The sequence below is a fragment of the Garra rufa genome, chromosome 20, assembly GCF_049309525.1.
Source record: "Garra rufa chromosome 20, GarRuf1.0, whole genome shotgun sequence".
NCBI lineage: Eukaryota > Metazoa > Chordata > Actinopteri > Cypriniformes > Cyprinidae > Garra > Garra rufa.
In genome coordinates, this window is record NC_133380.1 from 14,562,140 (window position 1) to 14,581,389 (window position 19,250).

The following is a 19,250-nucleotide window of genomic DNA, read 5'->3' on the forward strand; positions in this document are numbered from 1 at the left end:
ATCTCACCCCCAGCGGAGTTGCAGTGGGCAGGGCTCTCCATTTCCCTCACTTGCTCCACGTCGCAATCCACCGTCACAGATGTAGAATCCGGCTCACGCACCTGGTCAGCCGGAGAGGGCTCTGGCTCTGTCGCTCGCGGCTCTAGTCCCTCATCCGCGGTGCGCTCGGGTTCCCGCTCTGCATGTCGGGGCGATGATTGGCTGCTCTCTGGGTCGTGAGTGGGGCTGACGTCCTCCTCGACGAAGCCGACAGTCCAGGAAGATCCACTGGACGCCAGCACCCACTCGATGTATCCGGCAAGGCTCTCTCGAGGACCCTCCCCGGACAGCTGCGTCTTGATGTTATCATTTAATCCATTGCGGAAGAACGTGCACAAGCAGCTGTCCGGGTAGTGTGTTGATGGCACGAGGAACAGAAAGTCTCTGATGTGGTCCTCGAGAGAGCGGTTCCCCTGCTTCAGGAGGATGATGAAAACAGCAGGGTCATCCATGAGGAAAAAAATAAAAAAATAAAAATAAAACACTGATACAAAAAACGGAAAATAAACGCAGGGAGAGGTGCCGGGTAAACTGTACTTGGTCGGTCCTTATGTCAGGGGTGCGTGCAGGATTAGACGAGACGATAGACGATATATACAAAATACAATATATTTAATATAAATCTCCAAGTGGAACAAGGCTGGAACAAGGCAGGAACAAGGCAGGAACATTCACACACATCTATATCACAAAAGGACCGACAGGGAACTGAAATCAAAGACAGACTTTTAAAGACAGACTAATCAATAAACACAGGTGACACAGATGACTAATAATTACAAGGACAGGTGCAGGGAATCACAATGACGAAGGGCTAAACCAAATGACAGATCAACGGGGGGAAGACAAATGGGCAAAACCAATGACAAGACAGACAGAACTGTTACAAATATACTGTTACAAATGTATTTTCATCATCAACTGTTTATGATCATTTAAGACACAACTGACAAGGGTTTACCTGTACATCAACAATCACCGAGCACTTCGTTTGAAATGTTTTTGCGTGTATTTGACTGTTTAGGCTCACACCTTGAGCTAAAAGATAACTTTACATGTCATTGTTCTGCTTCGTCTCTGAGCGCATACACAGAACAGCACAAGTTCTCTTTCTTGCTTTTAAAACCACAACATTAATAAATCAAGCACGTCCCGTTTTCTGAAAGTCACGTTACATGTTTTTGCTGATTAGCATGTGAAATTAGGCTTTTATGGAGGAGTGAAAAGGCACCACTGTAAAGGGGGCGGAATGGGGCGCAATAATCTTTTGTCTCGATTACTGTATTTTCATGATCGTTTGAAGCCTAAATCGAAACTGAATTTCGATTACTTTCACAGCCCTAGCATTAGATATAATATATATGTCTGATTTCTAGTTAGCATTTCTGAAAAATAGGATATATTAATTAGCTCTGAGATTGGACGTGAAAGGTCTAAGTTAATGGTCCGAGTGTTGAATTTTGATGGGATGGATGATTTGATTTTTAGGTATTCTAAAAAAAATTACTCCTGATGCCATGATTCTGGACCGTAGGAAATTGAGGCCAGGTTGTTAATATGAATGATGGGTTAAAGTTGTGTGATGCCCTTTTCTGTCCATGTGTGTAAGTTAAGCAGCTTCTTGTTAACTGTAAAATCTGGGTTAATCCAAATGGGAATATGATTTTAAATAATTCATTATAACGTATGTCTGTATTGTTATGTGTGTGTGTGTGTGTGTGTGTGTACTGTGTACTGCTGACTACAACATTTTTTTAAGAACAGTAAAAGTTATAGTTAAAGATACCTGCCAACCAATCAGATTTATAGAGGACTTTTAAAGGCTTCATCACAGTGCTGGCAGCAGGTTTAGGGGACACGTCCGGTGAAATAAAAAAGATTTACTTCATGGTCAATGATGAGACCAGTAAACCAAAACTGACTGTTGATTTTTATTTTATATACATCACAACAAACCTATAGATTTGTAGTGACTCCCCTTTGTTTCTCTCAACTGTGTCTCTCTTGTGTGAAAACATTGTTTACACAAGGAATAAAATTGCATGTGGTCACAACAGCAGTGATTATTTTCCAACTTGATCATTTGAGAATAAAAATGACTCCTTGGAAAAACATTCAATCTTCTTTTTACAAATATATCAGCTTTTCAGGTTTTTCTTTTGAGTATGACGTTGAAACTCGACAAAGTAAAACAGAACATTTACCGTTGGAGACAATCTTTATGTGGCGAAATGGACAAAATGGCCGCCTCTTTGAAAATACTGTTTGTGTTTTCTCCCTCAGTCCACAAAATGAAAAAAAAAGACTCAAGAACCTTGATAGTGTAATCAAATTGAGTGTGAAAAAGCTGTAATTCTATCGCATCAAGCAACATTCCTAATCCGTTAAAGGATTAAACAAGGTATTGTTGTGTGCCAAGCATGGCAGTCAAAGCATTTAATCGTTTCAAACATTCCATCAAGGATTATTCCAATGTCTTGCCTTTTTAGATTTTCCTACTGACAACATCCACAACAGCTTTGATTTCTCTTAGAAACTCCAACGCAAAACAGTGGAGTTAAGATGAGTCTCATGATAAACCCCCAGACTGCCTTTGTAGTTTATTATGAATGGGAAACACGGCATGTTTGTTTATACCTGTAGTACAACAAAGTAATATAAAGTATAGGTTATTAGTGGGGGTAGGTCTGTGCGATAATGATAAAAAATGATATCCCAACATTTTCTGGCATTTTTTTTTTTATCAATAACGGTAATTAGACAATATTTTGCTGAGCCTGTTTTAGTGCTGGTACTTTGGCAGATTTAGGATTTCTTTGGACAGCTGACTCACAAAGTATTTGATATTCTTTATATTCTGGGCAGTGGTTAGTTTGCAGGACTAACAGATATTAACTTTTCCAAAAAGTTTACATTTATTTTTACTTTTTTTGGACATTTTTACCTTTGTAAGGCCAATTTTATGTGACCATGGACCACAAAACCAGTCATAAGTCAATTATCCGAAATTGAGATTTATACATATTATATACTTATAATGAATAAACTTTCCAATGATGAATAGTTTGTTAGGATGGGACAATATTTTTTCGAGATACAACTATTTGAAAATCTGTAATCTGAAGGTGTAAAAAAAAATCTAAATATTGAGAAAATTGCCTTTAAAGGTGCCATAGAATGCAATGAAACAATATTTTAAATTGTTCTCTGATATCTACATAGAAGGTATATGGCATAGGAAAGGGCAGAAAATCTACAGAAACGGTTTTACAGGTCCATTTACAACCCTAGGATTTATCCCTAGAATGGCATGCTCTGTTATTGCCTTATTTGGAAGCTTCATGAATATTAATGAGCTCTGCTCTGATTGGCTGTTTCACAGAGCTGCTCATCTCTATAGCTGGCACATTGATAAAAATATATGTTTAATTAGGAGCTCTAGCCGCTTTTAATATGCGGTTTGTTGAATCTGCCGTTTTGAATCGCCAACATTTTAGTCTCATTACTGTGATCGCATGTGCTCTGTGTAAAGTTATAATGCAGAGGGAGTGCTTGCTTACCACACAAGTTCAGCTGCTTGTCAGTGAGACTCGGGATCTGTAAATCATTCGCCATCATCAGCGCAGTTATTTCTCTATCATTCACTATCATCAGCGCAGTCATCTCTCTGTTTACGTAGTAAGTGTAACAGGCTAGCGCTAACATTAAGCTAACCGTGTCCCTTCAGTGGCTTGCCTTATTTTACTGATGTACTGACGTTACCAATGATTGGGCGATGCAAATGTTGGGGGCATACCTATTAACGATCCCGGGACTATTCCGTAACAGTCGGTGTTATGTTGGAATTAACCTATTTTTCGGTGGTCTTTTGCAAACACTAGATTTATATAAGAAGGAGGAAATGATGGAGATTGAGACTCATGGTATGTCATGTCCATGTACTGAACTGTTATAATTTAACTGCCAAGGTAAACACAGTTTTCCATTCTATGGCACCTTTAAGGTTGTCCAAATGAAGTTCTGTTACTAATCAAATCATTAAGTTTTGATATATTTACAGTAGTAAATTTACAAAATATCTTCATAGAGCATTTCTAACATCTCTTTATGTAAACATAAAGATCTTTACTTAATATCCTAATGAATTTTGGCATAAAAGAAAAATCGATAATTTTGACCCATACAGTGTATAGCTATTGCTACAAATATATCTGTATATCACCACTTAAGACTGGATTTGTGGTCCAGGGTCACAAATTTGAAATGATTCTGGAGAAAAAAGAGGAAATGTACTTTAAAATGTAGGTGGTGGCAAATCACTGCATGAGTAAGTCATTGAGTTATTCATTCAACTGATTTGTTCTAATGGTTGATTGATTCAGTAACAAAACACTGTTGTGTGTTGCTCAGAGATGCAAAACAGTTCCACTTTGGCTTTGTTTGGAACTATTTTCATTGACCAAAAACAGGAACTTGTGTCTAAAATGTAAGTTCTTCTTATATAAAAGACATAAGTCATACAGGGGCATTTTAGTGACTTTTTTGGCAAGTTATTGCCATGAGATGATGGCAAATCCCTTATGAGTGTGTCATTGAATCATACATGCAACCAATTTAAAAAAACAGGTTAATTGAAGAATGAATCAAGTGACTGTTAAATCAAGTTTGTTCAAAAATGTTCTTCAGATTATAAAAAGGTAAGAAAGAGATGGTTCTTTAAAGAACCTTTGACTGAATGGTTCTTTGTATGGTTCTTCTATGGCATCGCACTGAAGAACCTTTTAAAGCACCTTTAATTTTTAAACTATTCTAGCATGCTATTCCAAATTCATTCATCGCTCCAAATGAGCGAGTCATTAAATCAGTTTGTGCAGCTGATTTGTTCAAAAGCACAGATTGTTTCAGGAACAAAACAAGGTATCTAAATAACTTATCTTTATGGGTGAGACTCTGCTCAAAAATGTATATATAAAAATAATGCATCACAGAATTTCTAATAATTTCCACTACAAATACTATTACAAACTTTTAACCATTAAAGCCATTTAAAATTGTTTTCTCTTTTGTGTTTTGGGACATATTCCATTAGGATTTAGTGGTTTTAACAAGCCACCAATAGAGACAACTAATTACCAGTAGAAACCCACAGAGTCCATTACAGTTTCCATTAAAACCAATACAAGTCCCATTATAACCAGCAAAACCATTAAAAAGTTTGTGATGGTGTCTATTTTTTTTTAGCACGGGATTGTTTCAGGAACTTAGCTTGAAGGCGCAGACTGGTTTTATTTTGGAACTGCTTTCATTATTGTGTCTTAATTACAAAAAGCCCTTATTAACTTGTTAAGCTGTTGTATAAAAGCAGTGTCTCACTTGTACTATCTTTATCTTTCCATCAAAAGGGCTCTTGAATGTTACGCTAACATTTATAAATGACCAAAACATTATGATTTCCTTAAAATGGACTGAAATGAGATTAGCCATCACAGCAAGAGAGAAATTATCAGAATTATTTTGCACAGTAGGCTAAGCACATCCGTAATCATTTTATAATCAACCTCACTATCCTTTTTTGATTATCAGGTAGAATTTAGTAATGGCCTTAAGGAGATACATGGTCTGGCTAGATTTTACAGACTGGCATTGGTTTGTATTGGTATGCTTGGCTCATTTGGTGAAGCAGTTGTGAGAGCACATGGTTAATTAGCCTTGACTAGCCACTGCTATAAACAGAAACCATGGGGTCTCATCCATCAAGGCCACTGTGAGCATTTAACAAACAGAACATTTAACATTCTCTTTTATGGCTCTGGGACGCTATCAATTCAGGAGCAGCGTTCTGCGTCTCGGTTGTGCGTGCAGGTGCGTATTATAGTCCCATCCGCAATATCAAGTGACAGCATATCATTCTCCAATTTAGGACAAGTCTCAGTTTCCCAGAGAGCTAATAGTGTTCGCTAAGGTTAATTTCCTTCCATACATCTGCCATCAATAAGCAATTAGGTGCTGAGGAAACAAAAGCTCTCAAACCTTCACACATTCCTCATCCCTTTTGTTTTAATCAATTAATTTCAATTGTACATTTATTGGAGAGCAGCACATGGATTTAGACTTAAAGTGACACTTGGAAAAAAACTTTATTACCCTTTGCCTCCTGATGCTGTTTTTTTTTTTCTTCCTCTGCCTGCTTGGTATGCAAGCGTTATTGATCAAGTGATTCACAGCAAATGTCCTGAAGGAAGGGCTCTTTTTTTTTAAAGGAATAGTTCATTCAAAAATGAAAACACTGTCAAAGATGTATGACTTTCTTTCTTTGTGAAGCACAGAACATTACTTTTTTTTTTTTTGAAGAATATCCTGGCTACTCTGTTTAGTATGATCAAAGTGAACGTGAAATGCACTGTTGAGTTTCAAAATAGCAAAAAAGCACAATAAATCTCAATAAATCTAAAGTCTTCTGAAGCCATGCAATAGTTTTAATGAGAAAAATAAATAATTATATATAAAAATAATTATAAAATTTAGATGCACAGTCAAAAAGAAAAATTAAGAGCACCTTCAGATCAGTTTACAAAAATTAGTCTTCCCATTACAAGGTGATATTAGACTCCTTGAAGTGACTTAAAGAGGCACTTTTTCTAATTTTATTGAAAGTATGTATGAACATTTTATGCCAAATTATTGTATGTTTATAAGCTTTTTTCTCACAATTTCTAATTAAAATGATAGAAAAAAAGAATAAGTTACCAATCAAATGAAATCAGTATTAAAACTCATTTGCACTACAAATATGGCACAGAAGAACATAAAGGGTCATATAGGTATATTTACAGACGTTTATTAAAGCTCAGGTGGCATGAGTGCAGTTAAATTCATAAAGTCAAGTTGAGATTTATGTTTTAAATATAACATTTTAAATATAAAAAAAATATTTTTTATTATTTGAAATTATACTTTAAAATTTGATCACTGAATCATTCATTCAATTGATTTGTTTAAACGGTTGATTTGTTCAGAAACAAAGCAAGTGACTGTCTTTATGAATGGATAATTGAATCATTGACTCACTAGATTCATTTAAAAATGTACATTAATTCATAAAACACAGAGATGTGCTGCGGCTCAGCTGAAACTTTGTTTGAAACTATTTTCGTTGATGAAATAGAGCAAAATCAGGCAGTAGTATTGTAGTCAGACAATGAAAGTCACTTAATATTAATTTCTTGTTTATTGAACTATTGTATTAAATCACATTATCACATTTACAAACTCAATTAATCTTTAAAAGCTGTCATTCATCTTAGTTCATCATAATCTCACAAAGTTCCATTATAATCAACAAAGCTCTGTACACTGCACGATTAATTTCTCATTTACATTGTGTCTACACTTACAATGTTTGTTGTAGTGAGAGGATTCGTGAGCTAGTATTACTCAGCACTGAACAAAACTCTGGTGTTTTACGCTGTGAGTTAATTCTGGTTATTCTGGTCTTTAAGTAGCATGAGCATATTTGTAGCTATAGCCAAAAATGCATTGTATGGGTCAAAATTATAATTTTTTTCTTTAATTCCAAAAATCATTAGGATATTAAGGAAGGATCATGATCCATGAAGATATTTTGTAAACTTCCTACTGTAAATATATCAAAACTTCAGTTTTGATTAGAAATCTGCATTGCTAAGAACAAATTTAAAGGTGATTTTCTCTGTCTACATTTTGTTATAATGAGAGGATTCGTGAGCTTGCATAATTTGGCATTCAAGGAATCAGCAGATATGTGACACTGGACCACAAAACCTTAAGTAGCACGTGTATATTTGTAGCAATAGCCAAAAATACATTGAATGGGTAAAAATTATCGATTTTTCTTTTATGCCAAAAATCATTAGTATATTAAGGAAGGATCATGATCCATTTAGATATTTTGTAAATTTCCTACTGTAAATATATCAAAACCTAATTTTAAATTATTTACTTAAATTTTTTTTCATTGTTGTATCTCAACCAAATATTGTCCTTAATCTTAACAAACCATGCATTAGTAGAAAGCTTATTTCAGGGTGGCCGCGGATCCTTAAAAAGTCTTAAAAAGTCTTAAATTCCGTTGTCCTAAAATAAGGCCTTTAAATGTCTTAATTTGTCTTAAATCTAAATCCAAGGGTCTTAAATTTTTTACACTTTGAAAAGGAAAAGTTTATCGTTTTGAGGAGAATCTCCTGCGCAGGTTCTAAATCTGTTCTGTTGCTAGACACGCGCTTGCTTGACAACGCCTCCGTGTTGCCAGATTTAGCGGGTTTCCGCCCAACTACACGCATTTGAATCGCAGATTAGTTGTTAAGTTTAACCATCATAGAGTAAAAGTTTATAATTAGCACATGTTTTTACGTTGCCGCACACAACTGGCGCGAGCACGCGCAGAGAGAGAGAGAGGAGAGAGAGGCGCGCGGCGCGATTCACACAGATTGATTCCTCTTTAACTGCTATTTGAACGGAAACGTACATACCAAGTCATGTCTTAATACCCGTTTTGGTATTCTGTTTAACAGTCGTTTATGTCTTCAGTGAACCGAAACAGCTGAGAAAGATATGCGTGCCAGTATTCGGTTTGGGCATTTGGCCTTAAAGAGACAGCGTCCTATAAATACCTGCAGTGAGAAACACTAGTTATTTTACAATTAATTATTAAATTTCCCCTCCTGAATACTAGTGTTATTGATTTTATTACTAACTTTATGTTGTATTCATTTACACTTGTCATTTGTGTAATTGTTCTTGTTTTGTTACTGAACTTTAGTTCAGATAGTAGTTTTTGCTGTGGATGAGAAGTAGCCTACCTAAAGTAAGCATTCAGTAATTAGGAAAAAACAAACTTTTTTTTTTTTTTTTTTTTTTTTTTTTTGCTGATCCGAAAAATGATCCGATCCATGACTCAAAATCCGTGTTTGTTACACTTTTACATTGGCTTCAAAGTGTGTGAGAGCCTTGACTTTGTCATGGAATAGAAAATAATTTCTTCTTCTGGAATAGTGTTTTCTGTTGAATATTCCCAAGAATAATCAGTTAAATAAAATAATAATTTAAAATATCTTCATAGTTTTGTGCTAGACTTTTGCGGGACTTTCAATTTGGTCTTAAATTTTGTTTGAAAATGGTATTAAAAAGTCTTAAAATGTCTTAAATTTAACTTGGTCAAACCTGTAGACACCCTGTTATTTGTTCTGCTTTCAGGTTATGTATAAATCTCAATTTTGAAAAATTGACACTTATATAACTGGTTTTGTGGTCCAGGGTCAGATATGTCTGTGATATATTACTCAACGCTGCAAAAACAGCAGGTGCTCCTAAATATTTTTTCACAGTCACACAGAGTAGTTTAGGTTATAGTCGCAGAAAACATCTGGATGAGTCCCTGATTTGGTTTCGTGCATTCAACTCTCTGATCTCATTGAAAGAAACAATTAACAACAAAATTGTCTGTTTTTTTGTCTCTCAAAGCTATTACACGTTTTCAAAACACTTGAAATATAGTGCAAGTCATGTACAGTAGGCCCCTTTGATTTTATTTTTATAATACTTTTGTTGCTTTTGCATCCTTTTTCAAGCTTGAAAGCTAATTGCATGTGGAAAAAAGCAACCTTTCTTCCTTTTGTGTTCCGAAGAAGAAAGCAAGCCATACGCATTTGGAATGACACAAGGGTGAATAAATGACACCATTTTCATTTTTGGGTGAACTAGCCTTCTAATCCTCAGCTGATATCACATGCCTTTTGTCATCCTTTCAACATGCAAAAAGCTCAAGACAGGTCTAAACTAAGCAGAAGCAACATCCAATTGTCTCAGCAGGGTGTGAAAAGGAATTTGCAGGAAGTGTTTTATGTGATAATGCAGCTGCCTGAATAGTCAATGCCCACCTACGCCGGCGCGTTGACAGAGGATCATAAATCGCTCGGTGCTTGTAAAAAATGCAGATGTGATAAACCCACACGCCCCTTTTTATCCCTGAACAGCTGATAAAGTCAGCTCGTTCCAGCTGACAGGTAGGCTTAAATAAAGGCTATTCAAATGGAGAACTGGGAGAGGCTTTGTTTTCAAGCCTTCCAGCGTCATATCCTTTCTACATTAAGTACCAGGAAGTCCGTCTTCGCCTTCCCTGTGGATCCCCGCAGGCGGTCAAGACATACGCTTCTGCTTTTCCGATGTCATGACACGCTCGTATGGCTCCCCAGTGGAGCTTGGCAGGAGTTGGTTGATATTATATGCATAAAGCTTCCCACGTCGTCTTAAACAACTTGGGTTTCACACACACAGCCTTTATGACCGCTGCTTTTTATGTTTCAGATAGCTGCTGGAATGCCAAGCACTGTAACAGCACCCCCAGGACCGCACATTTGCGGTTCTGCATCGTAGGTGGTTGTATCTCATTTCACTGCGAGGGGTCAGAGTCTTCGCAGACCAAGAAATCCAGCTCTGAAACTCCCTGTGGCCCTACCACCATCCTCTCATCTTCCAGACTTCCGCTTCCTTCCTCTTTTGCCTTAAGAGTTCTCAGTATTTTTCTGCTTCTTTACTGGCCCATATGAGAAGTCGGGCTCTCATTGACAGAATAAAGCTATGCTGACATGCTTCAAAACCCCCAGCCATGCACCACTACATCTCCACTTGAAAGTGCATTGGATATACACACGATTTCAGAATCTGTTTCAAAGACCAAAGAGCGTAGTATGCAGATTTAGCGTTCTAACGCTTAATGGGGAGTAACTGTGCATGTCATTAGGAAAATGCAGCTCTGAAATGCCTCTCAGATTGATGAAAATGGTCAAAGTGTCCCAGAATGTCTTATAAATGTCTTTTTCTATTTCACAGCTCCACCTAACAACATCTCAGTTGTGGCGGAGAACACGCCAGCACCGTTCAGCCGCTACCAGGCCCAGAACCTTACTCTGATCTGCACTGCCAAAGGAGGCAAACCAGCTCCGTCGGTGAGTTTCACAAACACATGCTGTTTAAACTGTAAATAGGCATCGTTTACAGTGGAGAGAAGTCCCTAAGATTTTTTTTATTTTTTTAGCCATGGTTGATTTGGTCCCCACTACTTTATGAAATAGCTCACAGTGGGGATGCGTCTAATCCAGAGGAGGCATCTCCAATTTTTCATTTCTTTCATGTGTGTTATAATGAGGGTAGTTCTGCCACTGGAATTTGTTGTTTTTATTGTTTTGCTGAGTTTTGCAGCACACTACAGTCCGTAACCATCAACCAAAATGCATGCAAATCTGTCTACACTCATAATGTGCAAAAAATGTCCCATATTTTGTGAAATGTTTTTTTAAGTACTAGTTTAGCAAGATTAATTGCTCCTTCAAATCACGTCGTAAGAAAATATAATTTTATTGTTTTCTTAATGTGATTGTTTTAATTTGAGTTGACTTGTAAATAAGCAAATCCCCTATTACAGACGAGCACATCAAATGGACTTTTTAATCAAAACAGAACAAGATGATTTGTCCATAGCCTACATAAAGAGAATTGTCATCATTTAAACACTTGTATGTCTTACCAAATCTGTACGACTTTATTTCTTCTGTAATAAACACAAAAATCTATTTTAAAGGATTTTTTAGCGGTTGTAGTCCATGCAATGAAAGTCAATGTGGTACAAAACAACACTTCATTGACTTTCATTGCATGCACACACACACACAAATCAACATTTTTCAATATGTTATCGTTTGTGTTTCACAGAAGAAAGGTTTGACATGAGAGACATAAGTAATATTAGTAATATTTTTTGTAATATTAGACTTAATGGCATTCATTGAAAAAAATATTTATTTTTATTTTATTTTATTTTTTATGTCTTTCTAAATCTGTACAACTTTATTTCTTCTGTAAGAAAAAAAAAACACAAATCAACACATCTTTTGTATTTTACAGAAAGGTTTTAAATGAGAGAAATAAGGGTAGGACAGAATTTCTTTCTTTTTTTTCTTCAGATTTTCCAAATCCTTATGACTTTGTTTCATCTGTAACAAACACAAAAAGAAGATATTTTGAAGAATTTCTCAGCTGTTTGTCCATACAATTGAAAGTCAATGAGGTACTAAACAAGACTGGACCTCATTGACTTTCATTGTATGGATACACACACATTTTTCAATATATTTTGTGTTTCACAGAAGAAAGGTTTGACACAAGAAACATGAGGGTGATTGAACGAAGACAGAATTTCTTGTTTTGAATGATTTTCTTAAAGGTTGTAACCAAAGACTTTTTAATTTTATGTTATTTTATTTATTTATTTATTTATTTATTTTTTATTATGTCTTTCTAATCTGCATGGCTTAATTTCTTTTGTAACAAACACAAAAAGAAGATATTTTAAAGAAATTATTAAAAAACATTATTTATTCATTCATTCTTTTTTTATTTTATTTTATTTTATTTTATTTTATATCTTTCCAAATTTGGATGACTTTATTTCTTCTGTAACAAACGCAAAAAGAAGATATTTTATAGAATTTCTCAGATGTTTTTTTTTTTTTTTTCTCCATACAATGAAAGTCAATGGGGTACAAAACAACACTGGACCTCACTGACTTTCATTGTGTGGACACACACACAAACAAAAATCAACACATTTTTCAATATATTATCTTTTGTGTTTCACAGAAGAAAGGTTTGACATGAGGGTAAATGAAGACAGAAATATTTTTTTAATGGTTTTATTTAATAATAGTTACCTTAGTCTTTTTTTTTTTTTTTTTTTTCCAGCATAGTGGAACATATGTTCCAGCATAGGTGCCAGATGGAGTCCATTTTGCAGTTCTGTTTATTCTGTTTATTGTTTATTCTTATTCACTGTTTGTGCGTTGATTGTGTATAAGATAGAGAGCAAAGGCCCTATAACTATTTAAAGTGAATCTTTTCATTGAAGTCAGTGGGGTTTCTGCGGCCCACACACCTCAACCTCACGAACGGCGTCCACACAAGCTCGGCTTGAGTTCAGCCAGCGGTTTGTAAAAAATCCCTCCAGCCCATTAATCATACTCTGTGGGCGCAGCGTAATGTATTCCGGATCTATCTTGCCCCCATCTCCAGCAATTAAGAGCCCAGCATGATAGGCGTGCGGTGTGAAAATAATTTCCACCACCCCACCTGAAGAGTCACATTGCCGAGCACAAGGCTGACCAGCTCTGGCCTCCATTAGCACAAAACCCATGAGCGCAAGTCCCAAGGAGAGTTCGCCCCACCGCTCTGCCCCTCATTACCAGCCAATCCACTGCCATTCATTCACACAAGACAGTCTCCGCTTCATCAGCGTAGGCTGCACGCTCCTCATCAAACTCCCAGGTAGACCCGCTAATGCAGACGAGCGACGGGAGCCAAGAAACAGTGGTTAAATTAGAGCTGAAAAGATCTTAGTCAAAGGTGTCTGGGAGCTTGATGAGGCTCTTGCGATAATATTTTTCAAAGGAGTTTCAGATTTGGGCTGCTGGTTGAATGTGGCTTGATTTGTGTCATCTTCAATAGTGAGTGAGCCCGTTCTTTTGCCTGTGTGTAGACAACTTATTCGGAAATATAAAGGTTGCTTCTCTCTTGTACTGTTTGACAATATTTTCCATATTTTCAATAGCCTGTGAATATATTTAGAAACAAATGCATTTCTAAAACTTCTTGCTGTCAAAATGGCACACAGTTGATGGAATACAGTTTTTTTTATTTGTCCATTTAATCAGTGTAAATATGTTTTCTAACATAGCTGGAGTCATAGCTGAAAAAACATGGCATGTGCATAGTCAAAAAAAAAAAAAACAAGTATAGAAAATGTATAATATTAAAAATAATAATAATGTGAACATGTATATTACAAAGAAGAATGATACCCCACAAAATGTTAGATATTTATTAAGGCTGTCAGTTTAACGTGTTAACTTAAAGGGTTCATCAGATGCAAAACTCACTTTTACATGTTGTTTAAACATGTGTGTTGGCAGTTGGTGTACACAACCACCCTACAATGATAAAAATCCACCCAGTGATATTTTTTTTAATCTTTAAAAGTAATATGCCCTTTTTTAAATCATCATTAAGGTCATTCTCAGCTTCTTGTCGGCCACTCCCACGGTAGTTGATTGACATGAGCTCCTTACCGTAGTCCCGCCCTCACCGAGCTGAAACATTCCAACTCCGATTGCCATTGTGTCGACTCAGGTGCCGGGGAAGACAAGAATGTCTCCAATTGAGCGATTGAGGTGTTCTGTTGTTGGATGTAATAATGAACACAGCAGTGGTCATTTACTCCCGACATCTTACTTTTGTTTTTGAAAAGAAAGTGCTGATCACGATCTACATATGTGTCTATGTTCATGCGAATCATTCTTGATGCAGCATTACTTGCAGAAGTGGGGTTTTTTATGCACCTTTGCAAATGGCCTTTCTTAATAATGTGCTTATTAGCAAGTTTTGCCGCTAAATGCAGCTAAAGTAAACATTAAGGCTCATCATCCCATGGCAGAGAGGGGTGCGGCGTGCAGAGCTCATTAGCATTTAAAGGAACATGCAACAGAATAGCTTGCATAGTGCTGATTTTGACAAGGTAAAAATAGTGTTTTTTACACTACCTTTGAGAAATTTTAATCAAAGTATGTTATAAACTTGTCATTAAGGCCCTAAGAAAACATATCAACTTGGGCATCCGATGACTTATTTTTAAATGTTATGTTTTTTCTAAATTTTGCAGAGAACCTATTACCTTTGAAGCTATAGCAGAATTGTTGCATGTCTGAGCAACACAGCATTGTTTAGTTTCTGAATGAATCTGCATTTTGAACGAATCATGTGAACCAATGATTCAAAAGCTCATTTATAAAGAGAGCCATTTACTTCATTCCTGAATGAATCAGCCATTTGAATGAATCAAATGAATGAATGACTCATAAAGAAATTTACCGAATCATCGTGTGCTGGCAGATTAAGTTTCTTATTTAGAGTATCATTTCATAAAAAAAATAATAATAATCATTTACTCACCCTCTTCTCATTTCAGACCTTTCTTTTGTGGAACATAAAAGCAGTTTTTGTTACCAGTGACTTTCATCGTATAAACAAAAAATACTGAGACGATTCTCAAATTATCTTCTTTTATGTTCCATAGTTTACGTTAGGTCGTTGCAGCCTAAATATTTGTGTAATAAATTCTATGTTGAATCAAATAAAATATTTCTTTCGAAAGCTACAATTTGTAATGTTAACTTGACTTTCTCATTTAACACAAAAATAGCTTTAAAAAAATCTTTTGTGGGTATTTTCGCAGTCAAATTTATTTTGTGTTAATTAGATTAATTAATCGAAACGTCATGTAGTTAATTAGATTAAAAAAATTTAATCGACTGACAGCCCTAATATTTATATTATATTAAAATATGTTATGTATAAAAGATTTACTTTTTCAGCCTCATTACTCAAGTCTTCAGTGTCACATGATCCTTCAGGAAATCTTTCTAATATAATGATTTGCTGCTCAAGAAACTTTTTTAATCAATGCTAATGTTTTTGTGTAAACTGTAAACCATCATACATTTTTAATATATTTATTTGATGAATAAATGCTTCTTTTGAACTTTCTATTTAAAATAGAATTTTTTGTAACAATGTAAATGTCTTTACTGTCACTTCTGATCAATTTAATGCATCCTTGCTAGAGATAGAAAGAGATAAAAAAATAAACATTTGAACGGTAGTGTATGTTTAGGTTTGCTTGTGTAAAATTGAATGAGAGAATATTTTTTATGGCTTTTTTATCATTAGTGTTGATAGTTGGGCTATGAAAATAGGATTATTTTTATTATCATTTTTTATATCCTCATCAAAACAAAAGCATTTGAAGGCTGCACCATAAAGGATAGCACTTAATGAAGTTAATTAAGTACATAATATTGTGTGGTAATTAGGTATGTGCTTAAGAAATAGAGAAAGGGAGGAGTAGTTTTATGCATGTTGATAAGGCTCTAAAATTGATTCAGAATCTGGGTCTCGATGGAACCACAGCTGGATGGGTAAAAATGTTTTGCCAAATTATATTACATCTCATGTGGATTACTGGCTCTATTCTACGTTCAAACCTTAGAAGCGCTGCAAAACAATGTTTTGAAATTAATTGTCCACAGGAAATAATTTGGTATCTCCGGACCTGAAGCTGCCCCATTACGGGAAAACAATGATGTCAAAGTCACCTTGTAATCTACTTTACTGTAAAAACAACAACAAAACTAAATGAGTAAACAAACAAACACGTATTGTAACACTTGGGGCATTATTTGATTATTATACAGTCTCCGTAACTAATAAATCTTTCATTCTTTTAACATTTAGTTGTTTAAAACGTCTTACCAAACAATATTCTGATCTGAATAAAGACAAGTAATGATTAAAAAACAGAAAACCAAATATAAAGTAAACTAGTAAAAGTAAAAGTAAACTATAAAGTAAGTACAAATAAACTAATGTTATTCTCAACAGATACTGCTGTGCTCCAGGGCTCCAGCATTGGACTGAATTTCTCTTCTGCAACTTCAAATGCCTTTCTTCTTTACTGTCTTATGATTCATCTCATTTGGGCTTTTCTGGTGTCACTGCCTTATGGCTTTTTTTTTCTACATCATCTGAAACATTTTCTATTTTCTTTTTCATGCGTTCACTCTTCTTCTTTTTTTTAAACAATCTCTAGGAAGTCAAATCAATGCCATGGCTTTGCAGTTTAACACCCTCTTGAAATCAATTTAACAGCCAGCGTGCATAGCTTGGGGTTCAAAACATTGTATCATTCCCACAGTGAGCTGAGCACCAGGCATGTTCATCATCTCGCCGCTTTTGGAAAAAGGCTGTCTTTATTTTGTCACTGTTCAGCTCTTTTCAGACAATTTTGTCTTTCATCAGGCTGACAAAATTCTTCCGGCAGATTTGGATGTTGAATTTAAAGGGATAGTACACACAAATAGGTAATGCTGTCATTATTTGCTCACGTTGGTGTTATTCCAAATCTGTTATATTCTGTTATATTCAAAGCTGTTATATAAACACAAAGCTGTAAGTTCCACAAATGGCAAAAAACAAAATAAAACCTAAGCAAGCAAATCAGCCTGATTTGAGAACTGGATGAATTTATGCATTTACTGATTCAGTTCCCAGTGTCACTCCATGATTCAGTGATTCAGTTGCAACATTTTTCAGCTCAGTGAATTAATGAATGCATTTCATTATTTTCCTTTGTTTTTTCCTACTTGTTTTTTTTCTTTTGTTCTGTTGTTTTTGTCTGTGTATGGGGGGGGGGGGGATTTAATTGTTTTTGTTGCTTTGCTTTTTGTTTTGTTTTGCTTTTGTTTCACTTTGCTTTGCTTTTGTTTTTTGCTTTTTGTTTCACTTTGCTTTAGTTTTCTGTCACTTTTCTTTTGTTTTTCACTTTGCCTTGCTGTTTCATTTCACTTTTGTTTTTTGTTGCTTTGCTGTTGTTTTTTGTTGTTTTGCTTTGCTTTAGTTTTGTTTTACCTTGCTTTTTTGTTTTGCTTTTGCATTTTTTGCTTTTTGTTTCACTTTGCTTTTTGTTTCGCTATGCTTTTGTTTGTTTTTTTCGCTTGCCGTTGTTTTGTTTCTATTGGCTTTTTTGTTTCACTTTGTTTTGCTTTTGTTTCACTTTGCTTTGCTTTTTGTTTCCCTTTTTTATTTCGCTTTGCTTTATTTTGCATTTTGCATTGCATTGTTTCTTGTTTTTTTTTACTTTACTTTAGTTTTGTTTCACTTTTCTTTAGTTTTTTCACTTTGCTGTTTTGTTTCGCTTTTGTTTTTTGTTGCTTTGCTGTTGTTTTTTCGCTTTGCTTTAGTTTTGTTTCACTTTGCTTTATTGTTTTGCTTTTGTATTTTTTGCTTTGCTTTTTGTTTCACTTTGGTTTTAGTTTAGTTTGTTTTGCTTTTGTTTTGATTCGCTTGCCGTTGTTTTGTTTCTCTTAGCTTTTTTGTTTTTGTTTCACTTTGCTTCGCTGTTTTATTTTTGCTTTGCTTTGTTTTTTGTTTCATTTTGTTTTTTGTTTCGCTTTGCTTTTGTTTTTCATTGCTTTGCATTTTGTTTTACTTTGCTTTTGCTTTGCTTCGTTTTTTGTTTCACTTTGCTTTTGTTTGTTTTGCATTGCTTTGCTTAATTTTTTTGTTTTGATTGCCTTGTTTTGTTTCGCTTTCCTTTGTTTCGCTTTGCTTTGCTTTTTGTTTCGCTTTGCTTTTGTTTGTTTTGCATTGCTTTGCTTCATTTTTTTGGTTTCGCCTTGCTTTTGTTTCACTTTGCTTCGGGTTTTTTTTGTTTCACTTTGCTTTTGTTTGTTTTTTTATTATTTGTTTCACTTTGCTTACCTTTTTTGTTTTGTTTTGCTTTGCTTTTGTTTTTTTGTTTGTTTGTTTCTATATAAAGATTGTTGAAAATTTCATTGTTTCTGTTTCACAAAAAAATCGCAGCTGTCCATAACTGGACCTACAAGTTGAGAGTGACAAAAAAATTAAAAATAAAAATTGATAATTAGTGGACAAGGTTGTCCTAAACATTATTATGTACCAATGCTGCATCATATGTTTTTCATTATTGATGCAATTGACCCTTCGCAGGGTTTGATTGACAGGCAATCTGACCAATCATAACACCGAATCTACTATTTTTGTCTGACAAACAAACCAGACACAAGTTTACAAGATTACCGTCGGTGGACTTGAACTTAAAAAATGGTTTGTATTGATGTCTTTGAAACAAGATACCTTCTGATGTTCATTCATGCTTATTGCATGCTGTAAGTTGTAAAGAGGAAAAGATTATCAGTTCACATGCTGCTTGAACTGAGGCGTTAGCGATCTGTCACAACACATTAGAGAGCCACAAAATGGTATTTATTGTTTGACTTTTTTAAAAATGACAAAATTTGAAAGCTGAGACTTTTTCATACCAGAAGTAACCTGTTCTGTCCTGAAATTGTCAATTTCCTCTTTGCCCCTTGTGAGAACAGGATGTGTGGCATGAGAGCGCCATGGCTTGTCGGATATAGCAACCGGAACAAAAGTTGTCAGGTCTTTGCAAAGGGGCAATTGTATAAATGCTAAATTTGCTAGAAAACATTTTTATTTTTATATTAACAAATGGGGCTGATAATAGAGAGGTTAATGAAATAGAATGAGTA

General features: G+C 35.1%; 1 protein-coding gene across 2 annotated transcripts in view; it reads left to right on the forward strand.

The window, feature by feature from the left end:
- Positions 1 to 19,250, forward strand: part of igsf21a (immunoglobin superfamily, member 21a) — a 309,045-nt gene that overhangs the window by 255,447 nt on the left and 34,348 nt on the right. For both annotated transcript variants that reach the window (XM_073826190.1, XM_073826191.1), the window contains exon 5: positions 10,906 to 11,021. In XM_073826190.1, coding sequence (XP_073682291.1) covers positions 10,906 to 11,021 — 116 coding nt within the window. The remainder of the gene's footprint in view (positions 1 to 10,905; positions 11,022 to 19,250) is intronic.